At 37.1% G+C, this 15,588-nt stretch overlaps 1 protein-coding gene across 1 annotated transcript in view; it reads left to right on the top strand.

Moving 5' to 3' along the window:
• TXNL1 (thioredoxin like 1) overlaps positions 1–15,588 on the top strand; it is a 42,132-nt gene continuing 26,544 nt past the window's right edge. The window contains 5 exon segments of the mRNA XM_060310492.2: positions 1–361; positions 10,616–10,712; positions 12,244–12,252; positions 12,869–12,997; positions 13,000–13,032. Of these exon segments, the coding sequence (XP_060166475.1) occupies positions 264–361; positions 10,616–10,712; positions 12,244–12,252; positions 12,869–12,997; positions 13,000–13,032 (366 nt within the window). The 5' untranslated portion in view covers positions 1–263.

Here is a 15,588-nt window from a genome sequence, read left to right as displayed (position 1 = left end):
GGCGGCCCTGCTGCGCGGTGGTTGCCGGGTGCCGCACGCCTTCCCTTTCCTCGCCTCTGCCTTTTACCCCCGCTCCCATCCCCGCCCCCACGGCCGCTCCGCTCCCTGGCGTGACTCGGCATTGAGAGCCCCGGGAGAAGACTCCGCGGTCGCTACCTCCTCTGCCCAGGCCTCGGCCTTCCTGAGCCTCCCTCCTTCCTCTCCCGGGTCTTCTTCAGTTTTGAAGCCGGTGGCTTCGCTGCGGCCCTGCCAGACTTCTGAGAATGGTGGGTGTGAAGCCGGTTGGGAGTGACCCGGATTTCCAGCCGGAGCTGAGCGGCGCGGGCTCCAGACTCGCTGTGGTCAAGTTCACCATGCGAGGGTGAGTCCGGGCCCGAGCCCAGTGAGTCCCGGCTGTCTGTGCTTTTCTTTCTCTGTTTCCCGATCCCGCCCTTCTTGTGGTCATGTTCTGCTGCGGAATGTCCGGCGCTGGCCGCAGCCCAAGGCCACTGCCCGGTTAGGCCTCAGTTCCTGGGTGTGAACCCCCGTTTGTGCACCGGGGCGTCTCTGGCAGGCTCGGAGGCCTGGCCGACCGCATTCCCCAGCCCGCGAGATCCCCGCCCGTTGTTTCTGAGTCCTCGGAAGGGGTCTGCTCTTGGGGGTGACCCGGCTCTTTCCCTTCTTGTCTGTGGGAATCTCCCACAGCCGCCCCTGCTTGCGCCTGTCCCCTTCTTTCCCGGGATGCAGCTGTCACTTGCATCTTAGAAACTTGCAAATTTTAATTTACCCAAATGATTTGATTCTCTTCACCACCTGCATATGTGGAAAACTGTAGGAAGATTCAGCTACCCAACTAATCCGCGGAGTGCTTAGACCTAAAGCTAATGCATTTTAAATTAAGTTAATGTTGGGTCAGGATGCTTTTTAATTTTCTTAACGTTTCTGTTACTTCTTTGATTTGTAAGTTTGTAAGTTAGGCCACTTTGTGTAAGTTGCATCTGATCACGGAAATTATAGTCGGTATATATATACAGTACACGTAGACAGGTGTCCAGATATCTGGCTTTGACCAAGTTGACTCCATTTTTGACTTGATGATTTAAGAGGATAGGGCACTTGAAAGATGTTATCTGGCTTTGGTAAATCTCAACATAATTCATAGGTCGCAGAGCTGGCGGCTCTTCCATGTTGGGTCCCTGTATGAGAGTGACGTGCTGGAAATAGACATTCAGAACCAAGATTTCAGCGAGCTTGTGTATTTGCTTACCTCCCCTTGTGTATGTCAGTGTCCAGTGGGAAGGATTAGAAGTCTCCTCTTGATCTACCTTGACCCCCTGGTGTTATTTACACTTACCCTAACTTGGAGAAATCTACTACAAATACCACTGTTTATGCAACACATTTTGTTGTCCAGGTAACTGTATAGACATAAGGCAGTGTTTTGAGTCTTAGAGCAAAAAGTGATTCAAACCTATCGAACGTGATTCTATAAATGTTGAATATACAGATGGTGGCATTAGGATTAGATTAGGTTTAGGGGATGGAGGGATGTAGGTAGAGATGAAAACAAGTTAGGACTTACCTTGGGACCAATCTCTCTCATACAGAATTGGAAAGGGGGGGATACATTAGATTTTAAGGTTCGTCTTCCCAGTTTTGTTGATTTTATCATGACCATTCTTAATATGAGGGAATACCTATATACATTTGTTAAGTCCTAGGTGGAAGTTGGAAAAAGGAAGAGATGATTTTAACAACGAACCTCATTTTTAGTTCACTTTTCTAATTCTAGTTAGTGGGAGTGTTTATACTTTTATGCCTCAATGATATACTCTCTTTTCCCCTTAACCATAGCAGGGGGAGAGATGAAGAGTAATACATGATTTATATGAAGTGAGAAAAGTTACTGTCATCCCACTTTAGGCCAAGAACATAGTTTTCTCAACCACCTGTTTTTCCATTTCCTTTCCATCCCTACTTGAAGCCTTATTCCTTATTCTCACCTGCCGTGCTTTGTCCATCCTATTATTTTTACTAAAACACTATACAGATTGTCATTCTTCTGTTTAAGAATCTTCAGTGGCTCTCCAGTATTTCGGTTGTTTTTTTAATTGTAGTGAAATACATGTAACATAAATTTGCCATTTTAAAATATACAGTTCAGTGACATTAAGTACAATCACTACACACACACACACACACACACACACACACATTTTTTAATCTTTTTGGCCGCGCTGCGTGGCATGTGGGATCTTAGTTCCCCAACCAGGGATCAAACCCGCGCCCGTTGTATTGGAAGCGTGGAGTCGTAACCGCTGGACCGCCGGGGAAGTTCTAGTACATTCACAATGTTGTACTGTCATTACCCCATGCATATCCTAGAATCTTTTCATTATCTCAAACAGAAACTGTGCACGCATTAAACAGTAATTCCCATACCTTCTCTCCACTGCCCCCAGCCCCTGGTAACCTCTCTTCTAGTTTCTGTCTCCATGAATTTGCCTATTCTTGATAACTCATTTAAGTGGAATTATATAATATTTGTCCTTTTGTTTATGGCTTATTTTAGCATAATGTTTTTAAGATTCATCCATGTTCTAGCATGTGTCAGATTTTCCTTCCTTTTTAAAGCTGAGTAATATCGTGTTGTATATGTATATGTACATATATATATGTATATACACATACAACATTCTGTTGTATGTATATACCGCATATTTTTGATGGACATTTGGGTTGTTTCCATCTTTTGACTATTGTAAATAATACTGCTCTGAACATTGGTGTGCAAGGATCTCTGTGAGTCCCTGCTTTCAGTTCTTTTGGGTATATGTCTGTGAGTGGAATTGCTAGATTATATGGTAATTCTGTATATAACTTTTTGAGAAACCAGCAAACTATTTGCCCACGGTGGCTGCACAAGTTTGCCTTTCCACCAGCAATGCAGGAGAGTTCCCATTTCTCTACTTACCAACTTCTTTTATATTTTAGTGGCCATCCTAGATGAGTGTGAAGTGGTATCTGGTGGTTTTGATTTGCATTTCCTTGATGACTGGTAATTTTGAGCATTTTTTCTCATGCTCGTTGGTTATTTGCCTTTGGAGAAATGTCTTTTCAAGTCCTTTGCCCATTTTGAATTGGATTGTTTGTTTTTTTGTTGTGGAGTTCTAGGAGTTCTTTATATATTTTGGGTCTTAATCCTTTTTCTGATATATCATTTGCAAATATTTTCTCCCATTGGTTGCCTTTTCAGTTTCTTGATGATGTCCTTTGATGCACAAAAGTTTAAAAATTTTGCTGAAGTCCAATTTATCTATGGTTTTTTCTTTTGTTGTTTCTTGTGCTTTTGGTCTCATATTCCAGAAATCATTGACAAATCCAGTGTCATGGAGATTCCTCCCTATATTTTCATCAAATAATTTTATAGTTTTTACTCTTAAGTTAGGTCTTCGATCTATTTTGAGTTAATTTTTATATATGGTGTTAAGTAAAGGTCCAACTTCATTTTTTTGCATGTGGATATCCAGTTTTCCTAGCACCATTTGTTGAAAAAACTGTCTTTCACCCATTGAATGGCACCCTTCTCCAGTATTTTTTTAAGCAATTAAAATAGTTGTCACATCAAATTTGGTCTGTGTAAGGGACTTATTGGAGCACTTATTGACTTCTGCAGTCCTCAAAATAATGTTTAAAATTATCTCCATTTTACAAATGAGGAAGTTGAGTCAGAAGGAGATTAAATGACTTGTTTAAGGTCCCAGTGTTGAATGTACTCTTTGGGTTGTGAAGTGCTGTCCTGTTCTTCCCAGCCTAAGCAGAAGGGACATGCAAGTTCACCTCTGTATTGCATGGAGCCTGACATTTTTCAGTAAATGTTGCCTTGAATAAGCTTTGCCTGCAAAATCCTTTGATGGAAGTTAGTTCAGTTCACACTCTGATATTCATTTCCCTACCTGTAAAGTGGGAATAATAACATGTAGACTAACCATATCGTTTAGAGAATGAAATTATATATGTGCATTATATACTGTGGTAACATATTTTTGTAACTGGTATCTCCAAACTATTACTTCTTAAATATACCCGGATACACTTAAGTGGTCATAAACAGTGCTAGTTTTGTTATCACTGATGGGTAAATGCCAAATTTAAAAGGTTATGCATTTTCTTTCCTGTGAAACTCAGCAATGAGTGATTTTTATCTTGAATTCATGAGTGTACCACTTTTGTAGATATGTTTACCATATATTCAGTTTTGGGTTTCTTAAAATTTTTATTGGAGTATAGTTGCTTTACAATGTTGCGTTAGTTTCTACTGTACAGCAAAGTGAATCAGCTATAGGTATACATATATCCCCTCTTTTTTTGCATTTCCTTCCCATTTAGGTCACCACAGAGCATTGAGTAGAGTTCCTTGTGCTATACAGTAGGTTCTCTCAGTTTTCTTAAAGCAGGTCTTACTTTGTAGTTGGTTAGGTGTTATTGTTACCATCCAGTTAGAATGTCAGTGTACGTTAGGATGGTGAAATCTAACGATTATGATAGTTTGTCCCAATAATACATTGTATAATAGTATTAATTATATATTGTAAAATTGTTGTGGACTGAAGGTACTTTACCATAATACAGAGTTAGGAGGCCCAACAGTTCATAAGGACTGGGCAGATAATATTAGGGAGTGAGGTGGGTGGCTGTAAGATAACTAGCGAATGGTGAGGCCCTAGAGAACATGTAGAGAATTTTAAAAAATATTTTTATTTAAAAAAGTATAGCAGGCACGCAAAAATGTATACAAATCATTTAAGTGTAGAGTCTGATAAATTTTCGCGGTGATCACACCTGTTTAACCAATACACAGGTCAGGAATAGCAGCGTAGCACAGTCACATCCCCACCCCCGGCAACCTCCTGCAGGCTCCTTCTCATCACTCTCGAACTTTAACACTGTAGACTAATTTCGTCTGTATTTGAACTTTATAACAATGGTATCATATAGTATGTAATCTGTCTGGATTCCTTTCAAGAGCATATAAATAGTCTTAATCTTGGCAGTTAATTTAGAAATAACAACCAAAAAAAAAAAAAAAGCACAATGTAGGCCACTGTTTTGGGGGTTTTGAAATAGCAGTTAAGAGTTGGGTTTTGTGATCAAATTTCAGCACTGTACTTCATTGTTCTTGTCTTTGAAATGAGGAATGGTAAAGCTTAAATGAATTTAAACGTTTTATAAGTTACCTAACATATAATAAATGCTTAATGAACGTTAGCTATTTTGTGTTAGTAATAGGACCAGTTATGGTTATGCCTGTCCATTAGTAAATATAAGACATCTAGAAATTACCTGTTTTAAAGTTATGCCCCGCAGAAAAATAAACTTAAAATATGTCTTCAGAAAGCACATACATTTTCCACACCCACACCAGCTGAATGTGTTTACACATATTACTGCTCAAGGTGGAGCACTGACTACTTTAGCCAATAGGAAAGAATGGCAAGTTCTTGAAATAAAATCTATTTATATTATGACAGTAAACACACATTTTTTTGTTTTAATTTATTTTATTGAAGTATAGTTGATTTACAGTGTTGTGTTAATTTCCACTCTACAGCAAAATGATTCAGTTATACATAAATATACATTCTTTTTCATATTCTTTTCCATTATGGTTTATCACAGGGTATTGAATGTGGTTCCCTGTGCTGTACAGTAGGACCTTGTTGTTTATCCTGCAGAGTTTTTCTTAAAAGTAATTTTTACAGAATATTTTCATGGTAGCTGTGTGGTACCAGGTGCTTGTATCAGAAGACAGGAATGAAGAATTTTCATAGTGACTTTTCTATAACTTAAAAAGTTAAAAATAGATTTCATAACCGAAAATGACATGCCTATTAACAATTTCCTTCCATTTTCTCTGTCTCAGCTAGGTTTTTTAACATCTTTAGTTTGATATAAAGCCTTTATGTATTTAGGTTTTATCAATAAATAATACCTAATTCAGCAGACTATGAAAAACTGTAAACACAGATCTTACTAAGAACCTAACGTGGTGCTTTCAAAGAAAGCTGATCTTGGATTGGCTTTAGGACTTGACTGTTCTAGTTGTGGTCCTGCCATTAACTGGAATGTCTGACCTTGATCAAGTCGTTCAACTTTTCTGGTCTTCACTTCTCATTTATTGAATAATGGTGTTAGGTTAGGTCAGTTTTAAAGTTTCAGTTTTGTGGGTTTGGTTCTTTACATTTTGCAGAAAGCTAGAGGGTTGTCTGCTGAGGTTTTTCTCAAAAAGCATAAGTCAGAATCTTTCTTACATATTGGACCTAACAGATCAGCTTTCCATCAAAAAGAAGTTCAGAGGTGGAAAAAGAACTTTTTTTTTTTCTTCCTTTCTTTCTTATTTAAGCCTCTGGACTAGATGGTCTGGTCTCTTTTACAACAAGTTCAAAGGTCCTGAGGTTATGTACTGTCTAAAGACTGCAAATCAAGGGCTGTGCAAGAGAAAAAAGTACAATCCTGAAATTTAGGCATACTTGGAGAAAAATATTTTAGAGATAGGAAAGGTCCTTAAAGAATCTAGTCCCTTCTCATTTTATACAGAGAAATCAAATAATTTGTTCATGATCTCAGCTAAAAATGGAACTTTAAGTTTACTTTTAAATGCTAGGGGTAAGCTAGGAAAACATCTTACTTAAAATAACAAATCAGTTCATTTGAGTGATTATAATGTGAAAGTATGCTGCTGTATATATCTATGCTTCTGTGTTCTATGATTTATTTTGATTTTTGACTAAAGTTCCAACCTATGATGGCTAACTAAAATTAAACAAAGGATCTAGATAAGGTTAAATTTTGAAAGGGAACACTTATTTTCAAGGTAGCCATTATTTTAGTACAGTCTCTTTAGCTTCAAGAAGAGTTTCTTTAACTCCAGGTAGCTCATACTTGATTGATGAGTAGAGTGATTATGTCAGTACAGTGTGGAGGTGAGGTTGGTTCATATTCTATTTTTCTTAGGTAGTGAAGAGCAGGAATAGAAATAGAACCTTTAGCAGGAAGGAGAAAAGCCCTCAGCCACAGAGGCAGGCTCCCTTTCAGGTTCCTTTTAAGAAAGTCAAAATTAATAAAATTACATCTGAGCTCCTGCAGCCAGCTCCTGGTCCCCAGCGGGAGTCATTCTCATGTTGTGCTTGCTTCTTCCTGTCCCTGCCTGGATGGCAGCCCCGTGGACTCAGAGCTCCCCTTCCATCTGGATACTCACAGCACCTGTAAGCGGGCACTTCCACTCGTTTGTTTTTGTACATTTTAAATATCCTCTGAGGTGTAGCCTCTAGGTCTGAGCCACCTGTCTGTCTGTCCAGGTATTTCCTGAATACTAGTTACTATTTTTCTTAGGAATGTTTTTACAAAGTTGCATGGGTTTAAATTTTTATTTTTAAATTTTTATTTTTTCCATAAGCCTTCTTATTTTCGAAGGCACGCTTTTGCAGAAAGAAGGTTTTTCGGGAATGAGAAAACCTGATACTGTGTGTATACCAGGTATATTTTGTGGTACAGCATGATACCTGTGCTTCATCCATGACTACTGTTTAAATGCAGTTAACATTCAATTCTCTATTTGCAATTTAATATTTTATGAAAATACCTGTTTATCATATAAAAGCAAAGGATACAGAAGTATAAGTAGTTTTAAAAATCTCCCCTAAACTCCCTTCCTTTTCTAGTCCCACTTTACAGAAGTAATTGTTTATTGTGTGACCCACCTAACTTTTCAATATATATTTATGTACATATATAACATATAAATACATATATAAATACATATTTTTAACGTGGTCATAGAAAATATTTTATCATGAGACTTAGTTTTCTTTTAAACTGTATAAATTATCCTTATCCTTTGGTGTGAATGTGTCATAATTTTTTTTAATTGAAGTATAGTTGATGTACAGTATTATGTAAGTTACAAGTGTACAGTATAGTGATACACAGTTTTTAAAGGTTACACTTCATTTATAGTTATTATAAAATATTGGCTATATTCCCCGTATTGTACAATATATCCTTGTAACTTATTTTATATGTTATAACTTTAAAAAATAGTTTTCTATTGATTGCCATTTAGATTATTATTATTATTTTTACTATTTCAAACATTGCATTGAACTTCCTTATACATATTATTGTGAAATTGAGTAAGTGTTAAGATAAGATAGACTTTTAGAAGTGAGATTGTTGATTCTTGGGTTGTGTTCATTTAAAATTGGTAGATAATGACCAAATGGCCCTTCAAAAAGGCTCTACCAATTTGTACTCCCATCCATAGTGTTTAAGACTTATTAATAACCAGAAGTATTTTGCTAAACTAAACATAGGTTTTGTCGACTGTAAATGTTTGTTCCTTTAAAATTTAGTCTCAGGCCCTATTTCAGCATTGTTAGATCCAAAAATTTACTTTCAGAAGGATCAAGTTTAATATTTAAGAAATTAAGAGTTACTTTCTTAACTTTTTGGTATGAATCTTAAGGATGGCAAAAGGTGAAAATGCTGATTAAAATGTTAAGAATGGAGAGAGAATCATAGCTTGAATTTGAAAATCTTGTATTTTAGAGTTTGCTTTTCCTTGTGTTCCTATCTGCTAAAGCCAAGGTTTTTCTCATTTTTTGGAACTTTTATTGAGATATACACAGTATACAATTATAAATGTATAGTTTAGAGAGTTTACACAAACTGAATATACATGCACGTTTAATCAGCTTCTGGACAATTAGAACATTTCTAGCCTCTTGAAATCTCTCTCATGCCGTTATCCTGTCACTAACTCACAAAAGTAACCATTGTCCTGATTTATAATACCATTGATTTGTTTTGCCTGTATTTGAACTGTACATAAATGGAATCATATAGTGTACTTCTCTTCTCAGTGTTATTTGTGAGATTCATCCATATTTTGGCATGAGGTTTTACATCAGTCATTTTCATTGTTGTATAGTGTTCCAGTATGTGAGTAACTACAGTTAGTTTACTTATTCTGTTGTTGAAAGGAACTTAGGTGGTATCCAGTTTTTGGCCATTAGAAATATTGCTACTACCAATATTTTTTCAAAAACCCTAAGGCAAACATATACAGACATTTCTGTTTTATATACCCTAGAAATGGTCATAAGTAGGCATAAATCTTGCATTAGCAGATACTGTCAGTTTCTTTTCTTACCCCCTGAAGTGGTTATACCAGTTTGCACTGTCACTAACAGGTCAGTTGCTCCAAGTTCTTGACAGTACTTCCTTCTCTATTGTTTTAGCTGTTTTGGTGGGAGTAGTTTTATTTTTTTTTAATTAAAAAAATTTTTTTAACATCTTTATTGGAGTATCATTGCTTTACAATGGTGTGTTAGTTTCTGCTTTATAACAAAGTGAATCTGTTATACATATACATATATCCCCATATCTCCTCCCTCTTGTGTCTCCAAATTTGCATTTCCCTGGTTTCCATAGTGACCGAGGAAGTCTTTTTCTCTTTATGGACTGTTTGGATAACCTCATTTGTCCAGTTTGAGAGTACCCTTTTTTCTTTTGAATGTCAGTCTTCTTATTGATTTGTAGGGGCTTTTTTACATATTAGAGGTATAAGTCCTACGTTTGATATGTTTTACAGATATTTTTTACTAGTCTGTGGTTTGTCTTTTCACCCTCTAAGTGGTATCTTGATGAACAAAAGGTCTTAACCTTAATATTTTCCAGCTTATCAAGTATATCCCAACATACCAATTCTTCCCTTTTTTCTTTAGTGCTTTTTGTGTTTTAAGAAATAAATCTTTGCTTACTCCAAGGTTTTGAAAGTATCCTCTGTATTTTTTTCCTAAAACTGTTGTTTTACCTTTCCCATTTAGATCTATAATCCATCTGGAATTGGTTTTTGTGTACAGTGTGAGTTAGGGGTAAAGATTTATTATTTTTCCCCCCCATGTGGATATCCATATTGACTCAGCACTGTTTATTGAAAAGACCATCCTTTCCCCACTGTACTGCTGTGTCAGCTTTTTCAGAAGTTCGGTTACTGTGTATGGGATGGGTCTGTTTTTGGACCCTTTTCTTTTAAAATTGGTGAGTTTGTTTATCCTTTATACTCTTAATTTTATAAAGCTTTTTGGTAGTTATTAATATCTAGTAATGTACTTTCTTCAGCTTTGAACCCCAAAATGCTTGGGCTATCCTTGATATTTATTTCCCTATAAATTTTAGCATTTAAATTTGTTAATTTTTCCAAGCAAACGTTGGAATTTTACATTGACTTTAAAGATCAAATTGAGGAGACTTGACATCTTGACGGTGTTGAGTTTTCCAGTTCATAGATATAGTATATTCCTCCATTTATTTAGATCTTTAATTTTGTTCAGTGAGAAGAAAGCTGGAAGACAACACTGTTAGACTTAAAGACTTAATATAAATCTGTAGTCATTAAGACAGTGTGGTACTGATGCAAGTGTATCTAAATAGTACAGTGGAAAAGACAAGAAAGTCTAAAGATAGGTTCAGCAGAATGTTTTTAATTCTGCGTTTTAATTGACAAGATCTTTAGAGTATAAATTAGTACAATCTTGGGTGTTATTTTACCAAGCATCTCTTACTTTTCTCACAGGTGTGGACCGTGTTTAAGGATTGCCCCAGCATTCAGTTCTATGAGTAATAAGTATCCACAAGCAGTATTCTTGGAAGTAGATGTACATCAGTGTCAGGTAAGGCAAAGAGTCCTTAAAAAAATGTCTTTTTATTTATAAATTGATTTGAAATTCAGCATTAATTTCATCCTTTATCTCTTTATGCACTAAGTACTTATTTTTTTGAAGGTAGGATAATATTATGTTAATGTAATTATTACAAATGTTGTTATGGCTGCATTAGTTAAGAAGGGTAGTCCAATATTAATTGCTTCTGGGTTTGCTAATAATATTTTTCTGGTACAAAACTAATATTATGTTGTTAATAGGTCACCTGGCAGTTCTGTGTTTTACATTTCTTTGTTTATTTTTTTGTAAATCTAAAATTATATCTTGTACTACAGACACACTGGTTGATTAGAAAGCCATGGCAGAGAATTCTTGGATATAGTTTGTTTTGAATTGATCAGTTATAACCCTAGCTCCAAAGCTGCTTACTCAGCAGAAAGTTTAAAATGTTGGTTACTATTGATTGAGCCACAGTGTTGTAGGTAGATTGCCCTGGTTACTTAGTCAGCATGGCTGTGTGACAGTTCTGCATTTGCATATCTAGATGTATGGAGGAATTGTTAGAGAAAAAAATTTTTTGAAGGCTTCTTCCAACACTAAAAATGTAGTCTTTTGACATACATAAATAACAGCTCTGTAACTTTTTTTTTTTTTTCCAGTGAAGCTTTTGTCTTTGATACATTTCTGGGTTGGAAAAAAATCTTAGAATGTTACATAGCTTGCAGATAAGTATTTTGGGGATTTGGTGCAAACTCTATGTTACACGTTTATTGTTTAGTACTTATATCGCATACTTCTGGACAGCAGCCCTGGCCTTATTTTGCCTTATTTTAGGTATTCACTGTCTCTGATCTGGAAGTGCTGTCTTCTGGAGCTGTGTGGTCCTGTACAGTAACCACATGTGGTTGGGTACTGAGTACTTGAAGTGTGGCAAGTCCAAATTGAGATGTGCTGTAAAATACACATAGGATTTTGAAGGCTTAGTATGAAATAAAATACGTAAAGTATGTCATTAACTTTTTACATTGACTATATGTTGAATTGCATATTTGGATTTGCTAAAATAAATTATTAAAATGGATTTCAGTTGTTTCTCTTCACTTTTTTCTTGTGGATACTAGAATATTTAAAATTACATGTGTAGCTCACATTTGTATCTTGTATTATATTTCTTTTGGACAGCACTGTTCTAAAAGGTCATTTTTTTAAATGAGGCCTAGAGAAGACATCTCTGTAAACTTTATGCTTTTTTTAAAAAAACAATATAGTGGTACCTCTTCCTAGTGTTTGAATATGCAAGGTGACATACTTATTTTACTATTTTCTTTACACTGCTCATGAAGAGTTTAATGAGTTTAATGAATCAGTGACTGATTAATTTTCATTCGGTAGCTAGTCTTATGATCTCGTGGAGTTGGAGCAGAATTTAAAAAGATACCCATTGTGGTGTTTTTGATGGAAGACCAGAAGTCATTTCTTTAAGAGTAGAACTAGGGCTTCCCTGGTGGCGCAGTGGTTGAGAGTCTGCCTGCCAATGCAGGGGACACGGGTTCGTGCCCCGGTCCGGGAAGATCCCACATGCTGCCGAGTGGCTAGGCCCGTGAGCCATGGCCGCTGAGCCTGCGCGTCCGGAGCCTGTGCTCCGCAACGGGAGAGGCCACAACAGTGAGAGGCCCGCATACCGCAAAAAAAAAAAAAAAAGAGTAGAACTAGATGAGGATTGCAGTGCAAAGGATGTTACCTCCTTTTCACGGACAGATGGGCTACTGTTTTTTCAGATGTGTACTTTTTCCTAGTAGCAGTGGTTTGTGTTGACATATCTCAATACCCTTCTGGGGTTCTCCATTTGAGAAACAGTCTGTACTTATGAGAGAACTGTCTGGTGTTGTAAAGTGCAATTTCTGTGTTAGAAGCCGATTGTTCTATTGGATGAAGCACTTAACACCAAAACAAAAATGCAGGGCTATTCTTTGTTGCGGACATAAGGGTAATATAGTTGTGCCCCTTAAGAATAGGCCTGTTTTTTCTTAAGTAACAATTAGGAGTAAGTTATTTTACATGTTTTTAGTAATGCTTGTGATATTTAATGTGGGGGTTGGTGGTGGGGGGGGGGGTGTAAGATTAGTTTTGATTCATAATGCTATCTTATTAAGTGAACTAGGAAGCTGCCACAACATATGATCAGCACACCTACATTTATTTTTTCGAAACAAGTGAGAATTGATCAATATCAAGGAGCAGACGCTGTGGGACTAGAGGAAAAGATCAAGCAGCACTTGGAAAACGACCCTGGAGAGCAACCGAGGACACAGATATTCCAAAAGGCTATGTATGTAGAATTAAAAGTGAAATCATGATGTGTCTTGATTTGTCATTATTTGGTTGAAGTGAGTTCACTGTTTCATGTTTTGTCTTTTTGCTAGTTAAGAATACTTTCAGTTAAGAACTTCAAAGTAAATGTAATAGCTGACTATGTTGTCTGGTGTTGTGTATAACCTAAGCCCATCATAACTATTTTTTATTGTTGTTGTGGTTTCCTTTCTTTTTTTGTGGTTCGTGGCCTCTCACCGTTGTGGCCTCTCCCGCTGCGGAGCACAGGCTCCGGACGCGCAGGCCCAGCGGTGGTGGCTCACGGGCCCAGCCGCTCCGCGGCATGTGGGATCCTCCCGGACCGGGGCACAAACCCGTGTCCCCTGCATCTGCAGGTGGACTCTCAACCACTGTGCCACCAGGGAAGCCCTGCCACTTGTTTTTTAATCTGCTTTCTGAACTATTTTAATAGCCATTTAAAAAAAATTATTTATTTATTTTTGTTTTATTTTATTTTTGGCTGCATTGGGTCTTTGTTACTGCGCGCGGGCTTTCTCTAGTTGCGGTGAATGGGGGGCTCCTCTTCGTTGCGGTGCACGGGCTTCTCATTGCAGTGGCTTCTCTTGTTGCGGAGCAGGGACTCTAGGTGCACGGGCTTCAGTAGTTGTGGCATGTGGGCTCAGTAGTTGTCGCTCACAGGCTCTAGAGCGCAGGCTCAGGAGTTGTGGCGCACAGGCTTAGTTGCTCCACGGCATGTGGGATCTTCCCGGACCAGGGCTTGAACCTGTGTCCCCTGCATTGGCAGGCAGATTCTTAACCACTGTGCCACCAGGGAAGTCCCAAAAGCCATTTTTATACGTTTGTTTTTTACTTTTTTTCCCTCCCAAAGTGAAAAACTTTTCATTGGAAAAATTTTTCACTTTTTGACAATTGTGTAAAATGGCATGTAAATTTTAGTGTATGACCATTACATACTGAACTCCCTTTTCTGCTGGTTTCTAAAGTTTTCTCCCTCTTTTTAAATGTATCTATTTAAAAACCCTAGTTATTGATTTTGTTTTAAAACCAAATGTGACTTTAGTACTGGATATGTTTTTCAAACTTTTAAGAGTTATTATTCTAAATAATAACTTGAAGACTTAAGAATGTCAAAGTTTTTGAAAACTATATAATATGAATAGTCATAATTTGTGTCTATCATATGAGAGCTATTCAGGAAGGAAGTAAAATTCAGAAGTACCACTTCATGGTAGCTGACTTGTTTATGCAAATTGGTAAAACCTGCCTACCAAAATAATATTTGTATATATATTTTTTAATTTTGCTTGTTATAAAGTTATTGTGTTGGCAGATTAAAAATGATTTTTTTTTAAAAGTGTTACCTCAAGTTAAAGCTAGTATATGAAAGCATGTGTAACAAGTACATTTAAAAATTTTTAAATTTATTTATTTATTTGGCTGAGTCAGGTCTTAGTTGTGGCATGCGGAATCTTTCGTCGCAGTACATGGCCTCTTCGTTGTGGTGTCAGGGCTTCTCTCTAGTTGTGGCGCGTGGGCTCTAGAACGTGTGGGCTCAGAAGTTACAGCATGTGGGCTGTAGCTGTGGTGTGCAGGCTCCAGAGTGTGCAGGCTCAGTAGTTGCAGCACATGAATTCTCTAGTTGTGGTGCACGGGCTCTAGAGCTTGCGGGCTCAGTAGTTGTGGTGCGCGGGCTTAGTTGCCCCACGGCATGTGGGATCTTAGTTCCCTGACCAGGGATCAAACTTGTGTCACCTGCATTGGAAGGAGGATTCTTAACTATTGGACCACCAGGGAAGTCCACCAAGTACATTAAAACAGGCCTGCCATGGAGCTACCAGTCATTATGTAAGGCCCTTAAATTCATGTTGAATAAGGAGAACCTGTAGTCAGGTATATATGAGAGATTCTTTTTGTGTTTATGGGTGGAAGGGGAGTTGTGTCTTCAGAAAGTGTCTTTAACATGTGGTAGTGGCATTAATTACTTTAAGTTAAGGACTTAATAATTAATATTTATTTAAAATAGAACTGTTATATGATAATTTGAAATGGTAATATTCAGTTAGAAAGTGTGAACATGTGTAAGTCAGGGTTATGACGCCTTTTGGAAAATTTTGGAAATCATTTGACTTGTAAACAGCTGTGTTTACTTCTTTGTATTTTTTCCTTTATTAGTAAGGGTTTTTGCATGAAAAAGTCTTATGGGCACAACAGTCTTGGCTGCTTAGCTGCAGCGATACTTCTTTACATCAGCTAAGTGTGATATCAGGGTTTTGGCTTTGGGTAGGAAATAAGCAGGGAAAAATGACGTTTTAGGAAATAAGACATTTAATTTCATCCAGATGTTATGAATACAAAGTAAAAAGCTGTTAAAAACATTTTCATTTTTTTCCATCAGGTGTCAATGAAGACTTTAAAAGTTTTGAACTATAGGTCTTATAGGGTCATTAAATATTTAAAACTGGTAATGTGTTCCCAAGAACGGCATTGTTTTCACAACACAAATGGAAACTGAATGAAAACCTGTATCTTAAAGTAGATTTAAATATAAGTATTA

The sequence above is a fragment of the Globicephala melas genome, chromosome 13, assembly GCF_963455315.2.
Source record: "Globicephala melas chromosome 13, mGloMel1.2, whole genome shotgun sequence".
NCBI classification, from domain to species: Eukaryota; Metazoa; Chordata; class Mammalia; order Artiodactyla; family Delphinidae; genus Globicephala; species Globicephala melas.
This window is presented reverse-complemented; position numbering and strand designations above follow the sequence as displayed.